At 38.5% G+C, this 17,799-nt stretch overlaps 2 protein-coding genes and 1 long non-coding RNA gene across 6 annotated transcripts in view; 1 reads left to right on the top strand and 2 right to left on the bottom strand.

Moving 5' to 3' along the window:
• Window positions 1-17,799, bottom strand: part of LOC100447686 (neuroblastoma breakpoint family member 12) — a 2,265,351-nt gene that overhangs the window by 871,131 nt on the left and 1,376,421 nt on the right.
• The window catches only part of LOC112130780 (uncharacterized), a 114,093-nt gene that overhangs the window by 68,247 nt on the left and 28,047 nt on the right, over window positions 1-17,799 (top strand). For 2 of the 4 annotated variants that reach the window (XR_010137896.1, XR_010137897.1), the window contains 2 exons: window positions 6,255-6,360; window positions 16,820-16,925. This is a non-coding gene — a long non-coding RNA (uncharacterized LOC112130780). Of the gene's footprint in view, window positions 1-6,254; window positions 6,361-6,931; window positions 7,024-16,819; window positions 16,926-17,799 lie in introns of all 4 variants that reach the window. The other 2 variants (XR_010137899.1, XR_010137898.1) reach the window with 2 other exon arrangements.
• On the bottom strand, window positions 14,259-15,658 carry LOC100433835 (alpha-endosulfine-like). The gene has a single exon (XM_054553782.2). It carries the CDS (start codon window positions 15,520-15,522, stop codon window positions 15,205-15,207), a length of 318 nt encoding a protein of 105 aa, XP_054409757.1. The 5' UTR covers window positions 15,523-15,658; the 3' UTR covers window positions 14,259-15,204.

Raw genomic sequence — 17,799 nt, 5'->3', positions numbered from 1 at the left:
TAATATATTTATATTTATTTTCATAACTAATATTTTTGCTTTCATTTTTTAATCTTAAAAGAGCTTTTTAAATTATTAAAACAAATGTTTGTGGGTACATAGTAGGTATACATATTTATGGGGTACATGAGGTGTTTTGATACAGGCATGCAATGTGAAATATGCACATCAAGGGGAATGGGGTATCCATCCCCTCAGGCACTGATCCTTTGAGTTTCAAGCAATCCAATTACATTCTTTAAGTTATTAAAAAATATGCAACTAAATTATTATTGACTGTAGTTACCCTATTGTGCTATCAAATAATAGGTCATATTTATTCTTTCTATTTTTTTTGTACGCATTACACATCTCCACCAGCCTCCCAACCCCCAACTATATTTCCCAACCTCTAGTAAGCATTCTTCTACTTTCTATGTCCATGAGTTCAACTGATTTGATTTTTAGATCCCACAAATAAGTGAGAACATGCACTGTTTGTCTTTCTGTGACTGGCTTATTTCATTTAGCATAATGACTTCAAGTTCCATCCATGTTGTTGGAAATGACTGGATCTCATTCTTTTTTATGGCTGAATAGTACTCCATTTTGTATAAGTACCACATTGTCTTCACCCGTTCATCTGCTGATGGACACTTAGGTGGCTTCCAAATTCTAGCTATTGTAAACGGTGCTATAACAAACAGGAATGCAGATATCGCTTCAATGTGCTGATTTCCTTTCTTTTGATTATATAAACAACAGTGGAATTGCTGGATCGTATGATAGCTCAATCTTTAGTTTTCTGAGGAACCTCCAAACCGTTCTACATAGTGGTTGTATTAATTTACATTCCCACCAACAGTGTATGAGGGTTCCCTTTTCTCCACATCATTGCCAGCATTTGTTATTGCCTGTCTTTTGGATATAAGCCATTTTAACTGAGGTGGGATGATATCTCATTGTAGTTTTGATTTGCACTTCTCTGATCATCAATGACGTTGAGCACCTTTCATATGCCTGTTTGCCATTTATTTGTATGTCTTCTTTTGAGAAATGTCTATTAAAATCTTTTGCCCATTTTTTGATTGGATTATTGGATTTTTTCCTATAGAGTTGTTTGAGATCCTTATATATTCTGGTGATTAATCCCTTGTTAGAGGAGGTGGTTTGCAAATATTTACTCCCATTCTATGAGTTGTCTCTTCGCTGTGTTGATTGTATCCTTTGCTGTGCAGAAGCTTTTTAACTTATATCATCCTTTTAAATCTTTTTTTATGCTTTCTCTGTCTCTCTGTCTCTGCTTCATTGTGGCTGCCTTTTTTCTGTCTTTTGATATATGAACTGGGTTTTCTTTGTTCTTTTTCCTCTTATGATGATTGGAGTGTTTGTATTTACGTAAAATTTTAATTAACATACATAATCCCACATTTCTCGAATCATGCCAAGAATGAAACAATCTCTTGACTTCTTACTTTGTTAAATAATAAAATTAGCATGTATCAGCTTTTAAAAAAATTATCTGTGCTCATAAAAAATAATTTCATTTTCAGTTATTTGCCATAATAGTCTTTTTCTGCCAAGGAGTTGAGTGTGGTTGTAGATTATAATTTAATAATTGTCAAACTTTCTGTAGACAGAGTTGTTAGCTCCATTTTGAAAATAGCACTTGAAAAATAATTACTGAGGTTCACACACAGAATTTCTCTCTAAATTGGCAAATGATTTCTGTGCATTTACTTGCTGGCTTGCATAATCCTTAAGTTTTAGAAATGTTGACACTGGACTGTGCCTACATAACCTTCAGCCCTTTACACATGGTATCATTGGTCCTTTGATACATATATGTTTACTATGATGGTCTAGGTGATATTCATGCTTTAATGCTTTAAAATATGACCCATTCCTTTCTGACTGGTGGCATCCCTTCTACACTGACTTCAGGTGGGTTTGATAGTGGTAAATAGCTATAACTCATTTCTTCATATAGATATATTACTGTTTTTGTCTTTGGACCCTCTTCAATACATTTTGCCCCTCATATTCAATTTTATTACCTGTTTAGGTATCATGTCATGATCCCAGCTCAGTAAATCTATCTACTAGAATACAAGTTTGGTGTTCATGTACTGATCGTGTATTTGGGTCTTATTGATCATGCTTTTCCTCGACTTTGGGTGATTCTCAAGTTGAATGTGATTATCCATACTAGGGATGCCACTAATAAATAGGTTAATTCTACTGCTTTCTAGAGTTTTACTGCAGTTTTAAAATTGATGCCATGACGACAGCATTCCCTTTTCTTTACTTTCCTTCTTTTTTTTTTTTTTTGAGACAGTGTCTTGCTCTGTCGCCCAGGCTGGAGTGGAGTGGCGCGATCACGGCTCACTGCAAGCTCCGCCTCCCGGGTTCACGCCGTTCTCCCGCCTCAGCCTCCCGAGTACCTGGGACTACAGGCGCCCGCCACCACGCCCGGCTAATTTTTTGTATTTTTAGTAGAGACGGGGTTTCACCGTGTTAGCCAAGATGGTCTAGATCTCCTGACCTCGTGATCCGCCCGCCTCGGCCTGCCAAAGTGCTGGGATTACAGGCCTGAGCCTCCGCGCCTGGCAGCATTCCGTTTTCTACAGGAAAATAATCTGTAATTTTTTTTTTCCCACCTACACACCATGTAATAATATATGGCCAAGAAATGCAAACTTGGTGCATTACAGCTCTGCCTTATCAATGAACTTACTCCATGGAACAGAGATCGTGAGGCAGGCTTCAGTCATCCTCGTGGTTTCAGGGCATGGTTATTTTGCCAACCCCTCAAAGTGGTCTGAAGCAGTGATTCCCAAGCCTAACTTCTCTCCTGAAGAAGCTGGGAAGTGTTCACAAAATATAGATCCTCCAGCTTCAACCTGATTAATCAAGTCAGATTCTCAAGGTTCCCAAAATCTGAGCTTTGAAACAGCTCTTTAAGCAATGACAATGTTGTTGGATAGTGAGAAAAACTACTGCTCTAGAGGCTCTTGAATTCTGCGTGTGTATATGTGCATTTGTGTCGGAGGCACTAAATAGTAACAACTAGAATCAGAAGATACCCTTCAAGCTTATGTCTCACTTCATGGAAACGAAGTAGAGGTATTTGTAGGTTAAGGGACATGTCTAAGCACACATAGCTAGTCAGTGGAGAATTGTGAAAAGCAAAGGAAAACAAAAGCCAAGTGTCCTGATTCTTAGTCCAGACTCATTTTCTCTAAATTAAGCTATCTTTGATATTTTCTTAAAGTGCTACCATTTATAAATTCAATAATTTTCCCAAGAGAGATAAGTTACATATAAGTTAAATGTCTTTTTCTCCTGAGCATTAGAGCATAAAATAGAATTGGAAAAGCAATAGGTTAACTCAACAATACAGCCTCACCACATTAGTAGCTCACACATGTTAACTGATTATTGAAAAAGTCATTTGTGGCACAGGTTGACATAAGCTGGTGTATTGAGAGAGGCCAAAGAACAGTGTGTAACTAACACAGGTTTTGGAATCATAGGCTTGGGATCAAATCCTGACTTAAGTATGTGATTCTAGGCAATCCTAGGCCTCAGTTTATGTATCTGTAAAATAGGTATAATATTTTCCTTTTATGGTTATTGTTAGGTTAAATGAAACATGAATACATGAATGGTGCCTGGCACATAGTAACTACTAATAATTAATCTCTTGTGTTTATTAAATACCAGCCACTTGACAGATTATTAAAACTCACACCAACCCCACAAGTGAGTGTTGTAATTATTCCCATCTTAAAATGAAAACGCTCAGCTATGTTCAGTAACCTGTCTGGGGTCATGGAGGTATTTGGAAATTGAGACTGGAGCTCTGCCCATCTTAAATTTCTCAGATTCTCCTCTCTTATGCTGTCTTTCAATAAATGACAGCTGTCATTATTGCCCTTATCCTCACCCAGAAGCCAGTATAAATCAGTGGCCAGGCACGTGGCTCAGGTTTGAAGTCCAAGGAGCTGGATGTTTCTTTCCTTTCAATAAATGACGGACATGAGACCTTGAGTGGGCTCCTCAATTTCCCTATTCCTTGGTTTCCTCATTTGTAGGATGAGGAGGATAATCTAGTTTATAGGGTTGTTGTGAGGATATCTGGTAAGCTCTCAATACTTCTGCTGCTTTTTATGTACTAGTCAGTCTAATATGCTAAATGAGAATGAATTCTGGGTCTTGTCTTGCCCATGTTTTCGAAGCTTCTACTAAAAGTTTTTGTTTTTTAGCACTTTCCCTGAATCTCAGGTGTGAGTGCAGTAAAGGTGTTGGCTGAAGGGGTATGGAAACAAATGTTAGTTACACCTTCAAGATTTCTCCAGTCAGAGTTTGGTCCTTCCTCTGGTAGGTGGTAAGCTCTCTTCAGTTATACGGCCCTGAAAATCCTTGAAGCTCCATATATTGAAGGGATAATGGGCCAGTATGTGAACAGCATCTCACCACCCATCTTGTGATGTGCTTGGCAAACATGCTCACAGCGACAGGGGCTCAGGATTTTCGGAATTCTATCTGCTCTGCAGATTGGAGTCCGACTCCAAAGACGCATTGATAGGGGGAGCTGATGCAGAGATGACTGTGTGACATGATAGCCGAGATACTGGACAATTCACTGTGTACTGTCCATTCAAATGAAAGGTTAGAGTTAAGAGCTGACACTGCTAGTGCTACCAAGGGATAATTTTTTGTATGCACGTGTGCTCATGTGTTTATATGCTTTTAGCTTTCTTTTTGATAGTAAATATAGGAAAAGACCTTTCAAAGACTATACATGCTAAGTTTCTGAGAGGGAAGAACTATCATTAAAAGCATAAAACATCACATTATATTTGAGTTCAGTAACCCGAAGTTCAGCAAGTTTTCCAGTCTCAGATTTCCTAACAAGAAACAATGCACGTGTCTACTTCTGTACTTTCATAACACTTTATTCTGTGCTACAGAATAAAGTATTTTAACACCCCTTTATCTCTCTCCTTTATGCACAGTGTGTTTCTCATCATGAACCAAGATGAGGTAGAACGACAGCACAGGGGTAGTTTCCATTTCAAGCTAGCTGTTTTCTGCATCCTCCCACCTCCTTCAAGAGTTGCGTGCTTGATTGAATTAACTAATACCAGTTGTGCTTTACATATTTGAGTTAAAATATATGTGTTACATGTCAACATTGTGCTAAAATGTATTATTGAAATTTTATTAACAAGCATTGCTTTAATTTGGTACTGAAGAAAGTCTACGTTTATTGGACAGCAATTTTATACCTGTGTATCAATACCTGAGTATGTAGAAGAATCAGATATGTGATTAGCTAAACTTCCAAAGTTGATAGAAACTAGGTGATTATTTAAATTGCACAAAACCCTGTATTTTACTTAAATTTCTATAAAAGTAATAACGTCTTACATTTGCTTAGTGAGAAATGCTTTGCAGATGCCTTTGACGTATATTATCTCCTTTGTTCCTCTCAAAATTCTTATAAACTAAGAAGAGAGTGACTATTGTCTGCATGTTTTATGGATAAGAAAAAGAGAAAGCATCCTTAGCACATTGAAATGTATTACCTTTACAAAAAGGTAACTCATCATCACCTCTTTAGAAAGCACAATTCAATGTGGAAAGTATGCCTACCTCTGTTTACTCTATGCATGTATAGTTAGTGTCCTGGTTATCTCTTGCTATGTAACAGATTATCCTAAAACTTACTGGCTTAAAATATCATTTTATTATGTCTCACTATTTTTTTGGTCAACAGTTTGAATAGGGCTCAGCTGGGTGATTCCTTTGTTCCATGTGGAGTCAGCAGAGATAACTTGATGATACCCAGCTGCCAAATGAGCTGGTCTGGAGATTCCAAGATGGCTTCGTTTACAAATTTAGTGATGGGGATGGCTGAAAAGCTGGTCTTGGCTGGGACTGGCAACTAGAGTGCCTACATGTAGCCTTTCCAACATGATATTAGGGTAGTCAGGGACTCAGTGCTCCAAGAGAACTGAAATGGAAGTTGTTGGTTCTTAAGGCCTGGATCCAACAACTGGCCCAGCATCACTACTGCCATTTTCTGTTGATCAAAGCAAATCATGGAGCCCACCCAGATTTGAGGGGAGGGAATATCTGCCCTACCTCTTAATGGAATGGTATCAGAGAATTTGTAGCAACCTTTAATCTGTCACAGTGTACATTTTGGCCATTGATTATGTTCCTTGCCTATGCGAAAATACATTCACCCTTTCTAAAACCCCTAGACTCTCAACTCATGATGGCATCGGAACACAGGCAGCATCAAGATCAGGCTCAAGATGCAGGATCTTGTCATCCAAATCAGGTCCACATATGGATGAGACCCTTTAGGTATGTTTCTTCAAGTACAGTTCCTCTCGACCTGTGAACTAAAGAAACACGTTATTTGCTCATTCATCCCCAATACACAATGTTGAGATGAAGGTAAGAAAAATGCAGTTGGCATTCTCATTCAAAAATAGAATGAAAAGCAAAAAGCAGCCCCTAGTCTGTAGTATTTCTGAAATCTTACTGGTCACATGTCCACATTCTTTTATTACATCTCAGTCCTGCTTCCTAGGAATTACATAGTAATATGACAAAATAATATAACTAACTATTTAACTACAATAAACATTTCATTTCTAAGCTCACCTTTTTCTATACAATATTATACATGCATAAAACAAATCATTTGGCACTTCTGGCATTCCTATCAGAGATCCAAACCCAGCCAGATCCATCAGTTCATTAGGTATATATTCTATTGTCTAGATCACAACAGGCAACAGTATTGTCAAAATTTCTGCCACTTCATAACCAGGGTCACTTTTTCTCCAGCCTCCAATAGTAATTCCTGTACTATCTTCATCTAAGTATTTACTAGAAGTTCTCCTTCAGGTTTTTCTGTTCTCATTAACAGTGTCTTCAAGATCTTTGCAGTGTTTGCTCATTGTCTGGTTCCAAAACCATGGCCACATGTTTTAGATAGTTATGGCAGCACTCCACTTCCAGGTATCAAATTCTGTTCTTATTATCTACTGCAGCATAGCAAATTACTCCAAAACTTAGTGGCGAAAAATAACAATCATTTTATTATATCAGGACCTTGTTGCTTGGGCATTTGAGCATGCCTCAGCTGGGTGATTCTTCCGCTCCATTTCAAATTGACTGAGGACACTCAGTGGTTTTCAGCTGGTGGGTGGGCTTGTCAGGAGGGTCAGGATGGCTTTCCTCACATGACTGCCACTGGCTAGAAAGTGGAGCTCAGCTGGGCTTGTTGACTGGAGTGTCTACCAAGAGACAGAAAGTGAAAGCTACCAGTTTCATAAGGGGTAGACTTGGAATCTGGGCTGGCTTCACTTTTGCTATGGCTTTACTGGCCAAACAGTCACAGAGACCAGCCAGATTCGAGGCCATGGGATATAGACCCTATTTCTCTGTGGGAACAGAGTCAAAAATTTTTAGTATGAAAGAAAAATCATGTTTAGTTTTTCATCTTGAATTGCTTACTAGTGCTTACAAGGCTGGCTGACTCAATGAACTAATTCAGGTTTAGGAATTACACATTCGAGCTTCTGCTTCCATATCTCCCATTGCTTGGCTGTGCTTGAACTGAGGTAAATAACCTTTAGGCTTTAGTTTATATCATAGGCAAAACGGAGATGATGATAACCGTTGGCACCTACTGGTTCAGGGAGATGTTGTGCCTCTTTTTTTTTTAAATCAGTATTCAAAAAGTATTCTCTAAAGTGCTCTAAGAAGTAGAATAATAAATTGCCATGACAGATTGGACCATTACAAATTCACCACATATGTTTTTATTAAGATAGAAAATTGGGTCTCAATATTGTGTAACATCAACAGGGATACGTAGGAACTCTAGTACTCACAGAAGTCTCACACTCCAAACACACCAACCTGTGCCATAGCATACACTTCCTCTGTCTTTCATGTATGCCAGGCAATATATGTTTTCTCACTGAATCCTTGCCACACTTTTTGGAGAGTTAGGTGCCATTATTAACATGTTAATCATGTTTTCTGATACATTTTTTTTCCTGGAGTTTAAATTCTAACACATCTTTTGCATATTTATACATAATACATCTTAAAATAATCTAATGAAACCTTTAGTAGAGTCTGTAGGGGTTTTGTTTAAATTCTGTGGAAATCATCCCTTTTTATTTTTATATAAATATTCTTGCAAAATGAGATAAAAGCAGATTTATGAAGATATCAAGATGACATAATAAAGATGAGATACAAAATAAAAGCAGAGGCATTAGCAGAAGCTAGTTTTACTCATGGAAGCCAGAAGGAGGATGGGGTGGTTGGTACTGTGGGAGGAGAGACGGGCTGGGAGCCAGGGCATCTGGCCCTGCTGTGCCATTAGCTAGGAGCTAGGTGTGCAACCTCAGAAAGCTTATTTCCTCCTCTAGGCCAAAGTTTTCTTCTGTGTCATATGACAGTATTAAACTAGATTAACTCTAAAGCCATTGCAACTTCAATATTCTTTTATTATTCCAAGTAAAGGGGATGAAACCCTAAATCAATATTTCCAGGCATTAAGGAGGTGATTTGCAAAAACATTTCATTTATTCTTTCAACAAGTCTTTGTTGAGACTCCTATGTGCCGGGCCTTATTCTAGGTATTTAGGGGTACAGTAGTTAATGAAAACTCCCTTCCCTCATGGAGCTTACATTCCAGGTTGGGGGATACAGACAATAAATAATCTAAGTAAGTCAAACATATGATATGTTAGACAATCAGAAGTGCTTAGCAGAAGATAAAGTGGGGAAGGTGGGTAGAGCATGCTGGGTGGGGTTTGCAACATCAGGTAGGCTAGTCTGGGAAGACTTCACTGAGTAAAGATCTGAAGGAAGTAATGAGCCATAATGCCTTTGCTTCCTAGTTCATGGAGAGAATGAAAGCATTTTCAGGGAGAGGAAACAGCAAATATAAAGGTGCTGACATCGAAGCATGTCTTATATTCTCAAAAAATAACAAGGAAGCCAGTATAGCTGGAGTGGATGGAATAAATGAGTAGCAGGGTACCAGGAGGCATGAGAGAAAAGACTCTGGGGACATGTTGAGGAGAGAGTGCCATTTGGCATGTTTTAATGAAATAACTTTATTGCTATGGAGAGAATAGACTAGAAAAGGTCAAAGACGGAAAGAGGAGAACAGTTAGGAGGCTACTGCACTAATCCAGGCAAAAGATGATGGTGGCTCAGACTATAATGGCAGCAGTAGAAGCAATGAGAAGTGATGGGATTCTAGATGTGTTGTGAATGTAAAACCAATAGGATTTTTTGTATGTTTAGAATGGGGGTATGAAAAAAGAGGACTCATGGAAACTGCAAGGAGTTTTGACTTGAACTAAGAGTTGCTACTTGCTGAGATGGGGAAGACTGTGGGAGATGCAGTTTTTGTGATGCTGCTGTAGGCTATTAGGAGTTTAGTTTAGACATGTCAACTATTAGATGCCTGTTAGGTATCCAGTCCATGCATGTATCATGTCTTATAAAGACATGAGTGTGAGTTTCAGGGGAGAGAGCTGGGCTGAAAGTACCAATTTATTACAGCTCTGAGATTGGATGAGCTTCCCAATGGAGTAAGCATAGATTAAAAAAAAAAAAAAGACAGGTTCAAGGACTGAGCCTGGAGAGTAAAACTGCAGAGATGAGAAGAAGCATCGAGGGAAACAAAAAGAAGTGACTAGACAAGTAGTAATAAAACTGAACAAGCAGAGAGTCTGGAAGCTCAGTGGAGGAAAAAAAGTGTTTCAAAGAGGAGAGAGTGATGGTGTCCAATGCTACTGATTGTTTGCATAAAATGAGAACTGAGAAATGACCACTGGCTTAGCAAAGTAGGAGTTTTGGTACTTTGATCAGAGCAGTGTCTGTAGAGAGGTGCGGGTGAAAGTCTGATTAGAGTGAGGTCTAGAGAGAACAAAAGGAAAGAAATTGGAGACAGGGGATATGGACACTCTTTCAAAGAGTGTTGCTATTAAGGAAATGTGAGAAAGGGGAATCGCTAGTAGGAATTGGAGTAAAGAGAGTCTTTTAAAAAATATGAGAAAACAAGATGTTTGAATGTTGGTGAGAGTGATCAAATAGAGAAAAAATAGGCAAAGTAGAAGAAATAAAAGAAAATCACTGGAACAGGGTCCTTCAATAGATGAGTAAAATAAGATCTAGCAGCAAGCTAAGGGGTTGATTTTGACTAGGAGCATGGCTAGGAGGAAAAGTTGAGCAGATGGGCACACATGCAGGAGAAGAGGAAGTGGTGCTGGAGGCTGAGTGCAGTTTGCTTTTGATTGCTGTTGTTTTCTCAGTGAACTAGGAAGCAAAATAATCAGCTTAGAGTGAGGATGACAGAGGCATTTAGAGGTTTGAGAAGGGAGGAGGAGGCATGAAACAGTTTTCGGGGAGTAGGAGCGTTAATGGACTATGGAAATATTGTATGTTTGCTGGAGAGTATTAAGGACGTAACTGAGGTCAATACAGAACTCTTTGGTCTTCCAAAGTCATCTATGGCCAGTCCTTTTCAAACTGGTGTTCTTAGAGCAGGATATTCCTTGCAGCACTAACTGAGAGGAGAGGAAAGCCTGGAAGTGAATAAATGTCCTAAGATGCAACTGTTGTAACATAGCCACTTCTTCTAGAACACCACCAATATTTCCTTGGGAAATATTGAGATTTCTTTCCCTAACTCCTTTCTTCCTTTCTTTTCTGGTCCTCTTCCTTATTTGTGCTAAGATACAGCTAGAGTGGTCGTTTATGGGTTTCAGGGAGCAGATTCACTTCCTGTACCTGATGGGTTTGTTTTACTGTTGTATTGGATAGCTTTTTCTATGTTATACTCTGGTAACAAACAATCACCATTTCTCAGTGGCTTACAACCATCTAGATTTATTTCTCTCTCTTGTTACAGGTTGGCTGTAGGTCAGTTGCAGCTCTACATATCTTCATTCTGAAATTGAGTCCCTATTTAGGTCATGCCATTCTTTGGGCAGAGGGAGAAGAGCAATGGTGGAGCCACACAATGGCTCTCGGTTTCCACTGGGAAGTGGTAATTGTCACTTTTGGTCACATTTCATTGGCCAATGCAAGTCACGTGACCAAGCTTGATGTCAATGGGATGGGAAAGTATAAGCTTCTTTTAGGGAGGAGAACTCATAATTTGGAACAATCATATAATTAGCTGCAACTTTTTCCATGTGTGGCAGTAAAAAATCAACCTCAAGCAAGACAGTGGGGCAAATTACCTCTTCCTAACCATGATCAGCATTGAGCCCTCAGGAGTAACCCCAAGGTGACTTGACATTTGGTATGAATTTCTGGGTGCAATTTTATGTCTGGCCCTGTGGGCTAGATTATTTAGCTTTAGAATTTAGAAACTATCTTACCTTCAGGGAGGCAGTTCATGTATTTAATCACATACATTTTAGGTATTATAATAATAAAAGCAGCTATGCTAAATTTTACAAAATACATCTTATAAGCTGGAAGAGAGAGGCCCATCCAGATCTGTCTTTGGAGACTTTCTTAAGTTCTACATACTCAAGATCAATTTTATGATAATATAAATACAATAGGAGAAAGAGCTCTGCTTGCAATTCAGTAAAATAAAAATTCAGAGATGATAGGAAATTCCATATCTATTATTGGCCTAGCAAGGAGGAATTTTATAGCTTGAGAAGGAGCTGGGATATTTCTCTAAGACACTGTGTAACCAAGTCTCGGGCCCATGATTCACCACTTCCCATACCAAGTATGGTGACCTGCAAAATGCCATGGGTTGTTCTGAGTGATTGCCTCGACGTGGCATGATAGACATGAAAACTCAAGACGAGCAATGAAAGTATCATGATTGACACAAATTCCAAGTACGTTGGCTTAAGTATTTTCATATTTCTTCTGTTAACACAGAAGAGACCAGGTTCTGCTGCTGTGTGTTCTTTAGTTGCATTTTAGTGAGACTTTTCCTCTCCGATTATGAATATAGGATTCTGACAGCTGACAAATGACATTCCAAGAACTTAGCCAGAGCCCAAATTGTGCCCTGCTGTGGGAATTTCTCCTCATAGATTTGTACAACAACTCTGCTCTGGAGAAAATGCTCAGGTGATGCATTCCCAGTGGTAGCTCAGTTCCCATCAACTCACCACTGGTGCCCACATTAGGGTGTTTTTCTTTCTTCAGGTATTTGTTTTCAGTCCATCTTCACCTCCCACCACAGTGAATTTAGTGTCCGTGAAAGGGACTGGGTAGCTCTCCCCTGAGACTACCCTGGGTTTATTTTTAGCACGGGCAGTTTGGAAAAATTACTTTCCTTTGCTGACTGCACCAGGACTGTCTTAACTCTGACACAGAATTCTGGACCTCTCACATTGGATTGAGAATGAGTGGGTAATCCATTCCTTCACTTTAGAGATGGAGGAATCACATTACAACTGGGATAAAAAATTTGCCACAAGTTACCCAGACACTCAATTGAAAGAGCTTTTCTTTGGTCTGTTGGTCTCAGATTTATAAGATGTTTAACAGTGTAAAAATTGCAAGTTAGTCTGACTAAATTGGGCAGATTGCAGGTAAAAGCCCCGCTCCCTAAATCCCAATTTATCCCCTGAGCCATTTGTGCTACCTAAAAGTGTTATTATTACTTTCAAGCTACATGCTCAAAAATTATTTCCCTTGGGAACACACACCTAACCCAAACAAAAAGATTACTACTTTTTTTCTACTTATTCAATACCCTTTGTCCCAGCTATCTTGTTTGTTTCTTTCTTCCTATGTCTCATTCAACATTATATTCACATGCTATGATCTCCCCAGACCTCTGCCGACTATTAGGTTGAGCCACATGAAATTGCCAATATTCAGCTGGTTTTGACCAATAAAGGTGGTGATTTCATATAATTCAAGCAAATCCTATTAGAATGAGGTAGCAAATTGTGAAAGTTCTCATGCAGAACAATGCAAGTTATTGACCAAATCAACTACAGCTCCATAACATGGAATCGAGTTGGATGTGTATCCAGGCTCTAATACAATCTATTGTAAAATGCAGGCTAATTAGCATATTAAATGAGAATTTAATATTTGGAATATTAAAAGGGAATTTCAACTTCTGATAGGGAAAAAAACTGATGTGCACTTGTGTATGTTAATATGCCAAGATTCTCTGTGTGCAAGGGCTGTGACCACTACTCAGCATATGCAACTTGCTCAAGCCTTTGAAAACCAACTCTTTACATACTTTCTCTCCCCCACCACCCCCAACTTCCTCACTCTCTTTCTCTGTCTCTAGTCTCTCTGTCTCTAGTCTTTCATAGTCAGACTTCTGAAAAGAGCAGTCTATGCTCACTTTTCTACATTCTCTTTCTTATTCATCCTGTAGCTCACTGTACTCTGGTTTCTGTTCCCAACACTCCACTAAAATAGTTTCTGCCAAAGTCACTAATGAACTTTGATTGACAAATTCAATAGAAATGCTTCTGTCTTTATCTTTCTTAACTTCCCTGTTGCATTTGACAGATGTGCCAAGATTTGCTTCTTAGTATTTCATCTCTTTCTCTGACTTGCATGATCTCCCTTTCTTTGATTTACAGATATTTTCCCCAAACCAGATTTTCAGCCTTTTGAGGGCATAGGATTTGTGTCTTATTCAGCTGTGTATCCCAGGGCCTAGTTTAGTATAGCTTCTGCAAGGTGCTTATCTCTATTTGTTGAATGAATGAGAAACAATGAATTAGCGAAATGACAGCACTTTGTTAATTATTGGTCATTGCAAATATTTAGTTTCTCTTTGGTTTAATCCCTATGTCTAGCAACTTCTCTACCTGACTCACTGCCATACATAATTTTAATAATGTATAGCTGGCAGGGTGCAACATTCTTCATCTGAGAAATCCTACTTGATAGTTGGAGGCAAGGCAGTTAAGACTGAAATCCCTACTGGTTCCTTTTCACATGGCTTCCTCTAATTCTGAGCAGTTATAATATGCTGGGCTATCACTCATGAATTTTAGTAACTCCTAACTCCTAGGAAAAAAGATCTCTGTGTCCTTTTTTTCTTTTCCTCCCAAAAATGTGTCACTTTGAGATCCAATAAAGTGTGTCCAGCAAAAGGCCACTTGTTGCTTGCTTGACATATGATCCGAAAAACGGGGGATAAAACCTAACACAAGACTCAAGGATAACAAAAGAAACATGCCAATAGAAAATGTAATACACACACACACAATTTATGCAAGTTTAATTTCTGTTGTTTTGGTTGGAAAAGAGCTGCAGGTGTCCTCTAATTATAACCCCATTTTCACAAATATCAACTGTCATATTTAATCTGTTATATTCACCATATAGCCTACTGTTGCAGCACATTTCTTTCATTACAAATTTAGTAGCAGAGTTTCAAATGCTCAAACTAACATTCAGGCTAGTCAATTAATGCATTATTTACAAGTTAAATGTTATTAAAAACAGGTTCTTAATTTGCTAATGATTTACTAGACCCAAGGCAATATTCCAATTTTTTGTTGTTGTTGTAGTGTTTGAAAATGGAAGAACATTTAGAACAGTTGGGATGGGAGAGATGTCAGGGATACTTTGGCCTTTCTCATCCATTTCTGAATTTCTTTTCTGCGTTCTTCCTTCTTGTGTTCTGTGTTTGATGCCTATATTAACCAGTTGCAGCATGGTTGAGAAGAAAGACTTATGAAAAACAAGACCAGCATAAATACTATTGTGAGGAGTGTTTTAAAAAATCACTGGGCAGTTTGGAATGACTAAATACACATGTTCTCCATACAATTTGGCATATTTTTATTTACAGTCCCATTCTGGCAGCACAACAGGTTAAGAAGTTTAGAAGTCAAGGAAATTAAATTTTTTTTTTTTTTTTCATTTCAAGTTGAGGATTTATTTCTGTAGGAGAGATGGTTCGATCTTCTTCTGAAATGATGCATCCCAAAATTTATCTCTAATGCTTAAAAAGTGCACAATCCTAAAATCTCCAACATTCAAACAGGCAAATGCCTGGGGGCAGTCTGCATTTCAGTTTCTAACATCTTTCCCTCATTTCCCCACACACCCAAATGCTCCAATTTAGGCCTTAATTTCCTACATGGAAAATCAGGAGGGAATTGATACCACATCAGGGATTTACATTAATTTGACTTGCTCTTTTCAAATTTCAAATTCGCCTCTACTTCTGTTCAACAACAAAACCTCCAGAAAAGGATCCAGTAGAACCTCTACAGACTTCATTCCAAGAACCCCCTTTGGCTCCAAAGAAAGAGGGTAAGAGACTATGCCCCATACCCCTTTCTGGAGTCTCTTCATGAGGAAGTCGGAGCCTCCAGGCTTTTGTCCTAGGCTTGGGTATTTGGCCTTTAGCTTTGCCTCTTCAGCTCTGTCAGGGAGAATACCTTCTTTCTCCTGCGTGTCCTGCTTCTCCTCGCCGGTCTCCTCCGCAGGGTTCTCTTCTTCTTGTTTCTGGGACATGGCGGGACCGGGACTGTGGAGTGTAAGGGGCCCGGGAAGGCAACCGGAGAAGGGAAGGGGGAGGGGAAACGGGGACAACCTGCGCTGCTGCTTCGGCTCCTGTCACTAGGGTGGAAATTAAATGTTATTGGCATTCCACTGTTGTCAAACTGCATACACTGAATATATGTCTCTTCAAATACACTTTGAAAGAGTTTAGAGTTTCTAAGGTTCTAGGGCCTCAGAATCATCCCAACAATCTGGATTTTCTTCTTTCTTTTAGTTTTCTTCCTCTTTTTTGTTTAACCTAGATCATGTTCTAAGTCCATACCGTTCATGTTTCATAATTCCATGGCACACTACTTATTTATGAAAGATAATATGGGGGGTTGAGCTCTTTGATGAAAAATAATTCAGGTTCCATGAAGCCAGTTACCTCATCTTCATGCCTTTCTCTCCAGCTGTTTTCTTGGCCTAGAGGAATCCATTTTCTCCTCCCCACTTTTCTCTTAAAAATTAAAAAAAACCTAACTTTCTTAATAAAATCTTGTTAAATTTAAGTGTAGCTCACAACAGTCATTCACTTCTCTGAATTCTATTTATTTTTTTATTTATATTATTATATCATATAAATTTAAAGTATGCAACATGACGTTTTGATATACATATGTATAGTGAAATGATTACTACAGTCAAGCAAGTTAACATATTCACCATCTCACATAGTTACCTTTCTTTTTTTACAGTACAAGTACCTAAAATCTACTATCTTAGCAAATTTCCAGTGTACAATATAATATTATTGACCATGTCCTCATGTTGCACATTGCGTTCTCTGAATTCTTATAACTCTTCACAAGAAAGTGTCATGTAGTCACTCACTTAAATTCATATTGCCTTTTATTTTCCTTACATGTAATTGTTTCTCTATAGGACAAGCTATAGAGTCAGAAATATCTGCTATGAATTGATGGTGTTACCTAGGCCAAGCTATTTCTTTTCCCCAAGTCTCAACTTTTCTCATCTCTTAAATGGAAATAAAAACTCGTATTGACTAGTTGTAAGACTTGGTGAGAGCATGCATGTGAAAAACCTGGTTAAATTGTAGCAGCCTGATATATGGCAGCTCCTGTTGCCATAATGAAATAAGATGATATATATAAGTTGCCAGGTACAGTCCCTGGCTCATGTTTGGCACTCAATAAAATTTAATTTCCTTTGATACAATGAGTACGTCACAAGCATTTCTTGTTTTCATTTTCACTCAGAGTAAAGTTTTCTCAAGGGCAAAGACTAATTTATTTTTCAAACTTTTCAGTTTGTGTGAATTAATGTTCCATCCTCTGTATTTTGGGAGGTATTCTGCACATCTCTCAGGAAACCCAGATGAAATTGAGTGCCTGCCACCCACATCAGCAACCCAGGTAAGGCACTTTTTTGTTGGTTCTTCTTTATTTCTCTTCTTACTCTCCCTGTTCTCTCCAATCCTGGGATCACCTTCTAAATAGACTTCTGGTATCCAAACCTTTGTCTCAAGCTCTACTATTGGAGGAACCCAAACTAAGTAAGGAAAAGATTCAAATGACAGAGAAAGACAATAGTGTACAAAATAGCAGAAGAACTTTCAGAGCTGTCCAAGGTAGCTAAGACAGGAAAATAATGGAATAAGACAAGAATATAATTCATTCATTCACTTATAAAAAAAGGTACTTATTGAGCAACTAGTATGTACTGAACATTCTTAGGCCTTAGGGATATGGTAGTGATCAAAACTGGCAAGGTATTTATATTGTAGTGAGGGAACATGCAATGAACAAGCAAATAAACATGCAAAATCATATCAGGGAGTGAGAAGAGCTTTGACAGTAAATGGCATAGTAAGAGACTGTGTGCAGGAAAGGTAGCTATTTTAGACAGTGTGATCTATTTAGAGTGAATAAAGGCCTATCTGGGAGGGTGATACTGGAACAGAAACCTGGTCAACGTGAGAATGACCGTTTTGTCCAATGCCTGTCTTCTCCTGAAGTGCAAGTAGAAAACATCATGTGTGCTAGCCTGGGTATGGATAATAAGACAGGATCAAAATGCTGCTAGTTAGAAAAATGGGATGCACATATTTCTCAGTGTCCAATCTTCCAGGCTGAGTGCTGGGCTACTCCAAAATGGACCCTAGGACCGGATATATGCCTACAGCTCGTGGGTAAGGCCTTTCTGTAGGAATATCTGGGGGGATTTCATCATTTTATCCTTCATTTAAAAAAAAATCTTTTCTCCTGTCTTTCTTGTTCAGGGCATCTT

The sequence above is a fragment of the Pongo abelii genome, chromosome 1, assembly GCF_028885655.2.
Source record: "Pongo abelii isolate AG06213 chromosome 1, NHGRI_mPonAbe1-v2.0_pri, whole genome shotgun sequence".
Classification (NCBI taxonomy): Eukaryota; Metazoa; Chordata; class Mammalia; order Primates; family Hominidae; genus Pongo; species Pongo abelii.
The sequence above is the reverse complement of the archived record's forward strand: the minus strand, read 5'-3'. Positions and strand labels throughout refer to the sequence as shown.

Bases quoted from the DNA above. Each gene is read 5' to 3' on its own strand.
- LOC100433835 (XM_054553782.2), bottom strand. From the start codon at position 15,522: ATGTCCCAGAAACAAGAAGAAGAGAACCCTGCGGAGGAGACCGGCGAG.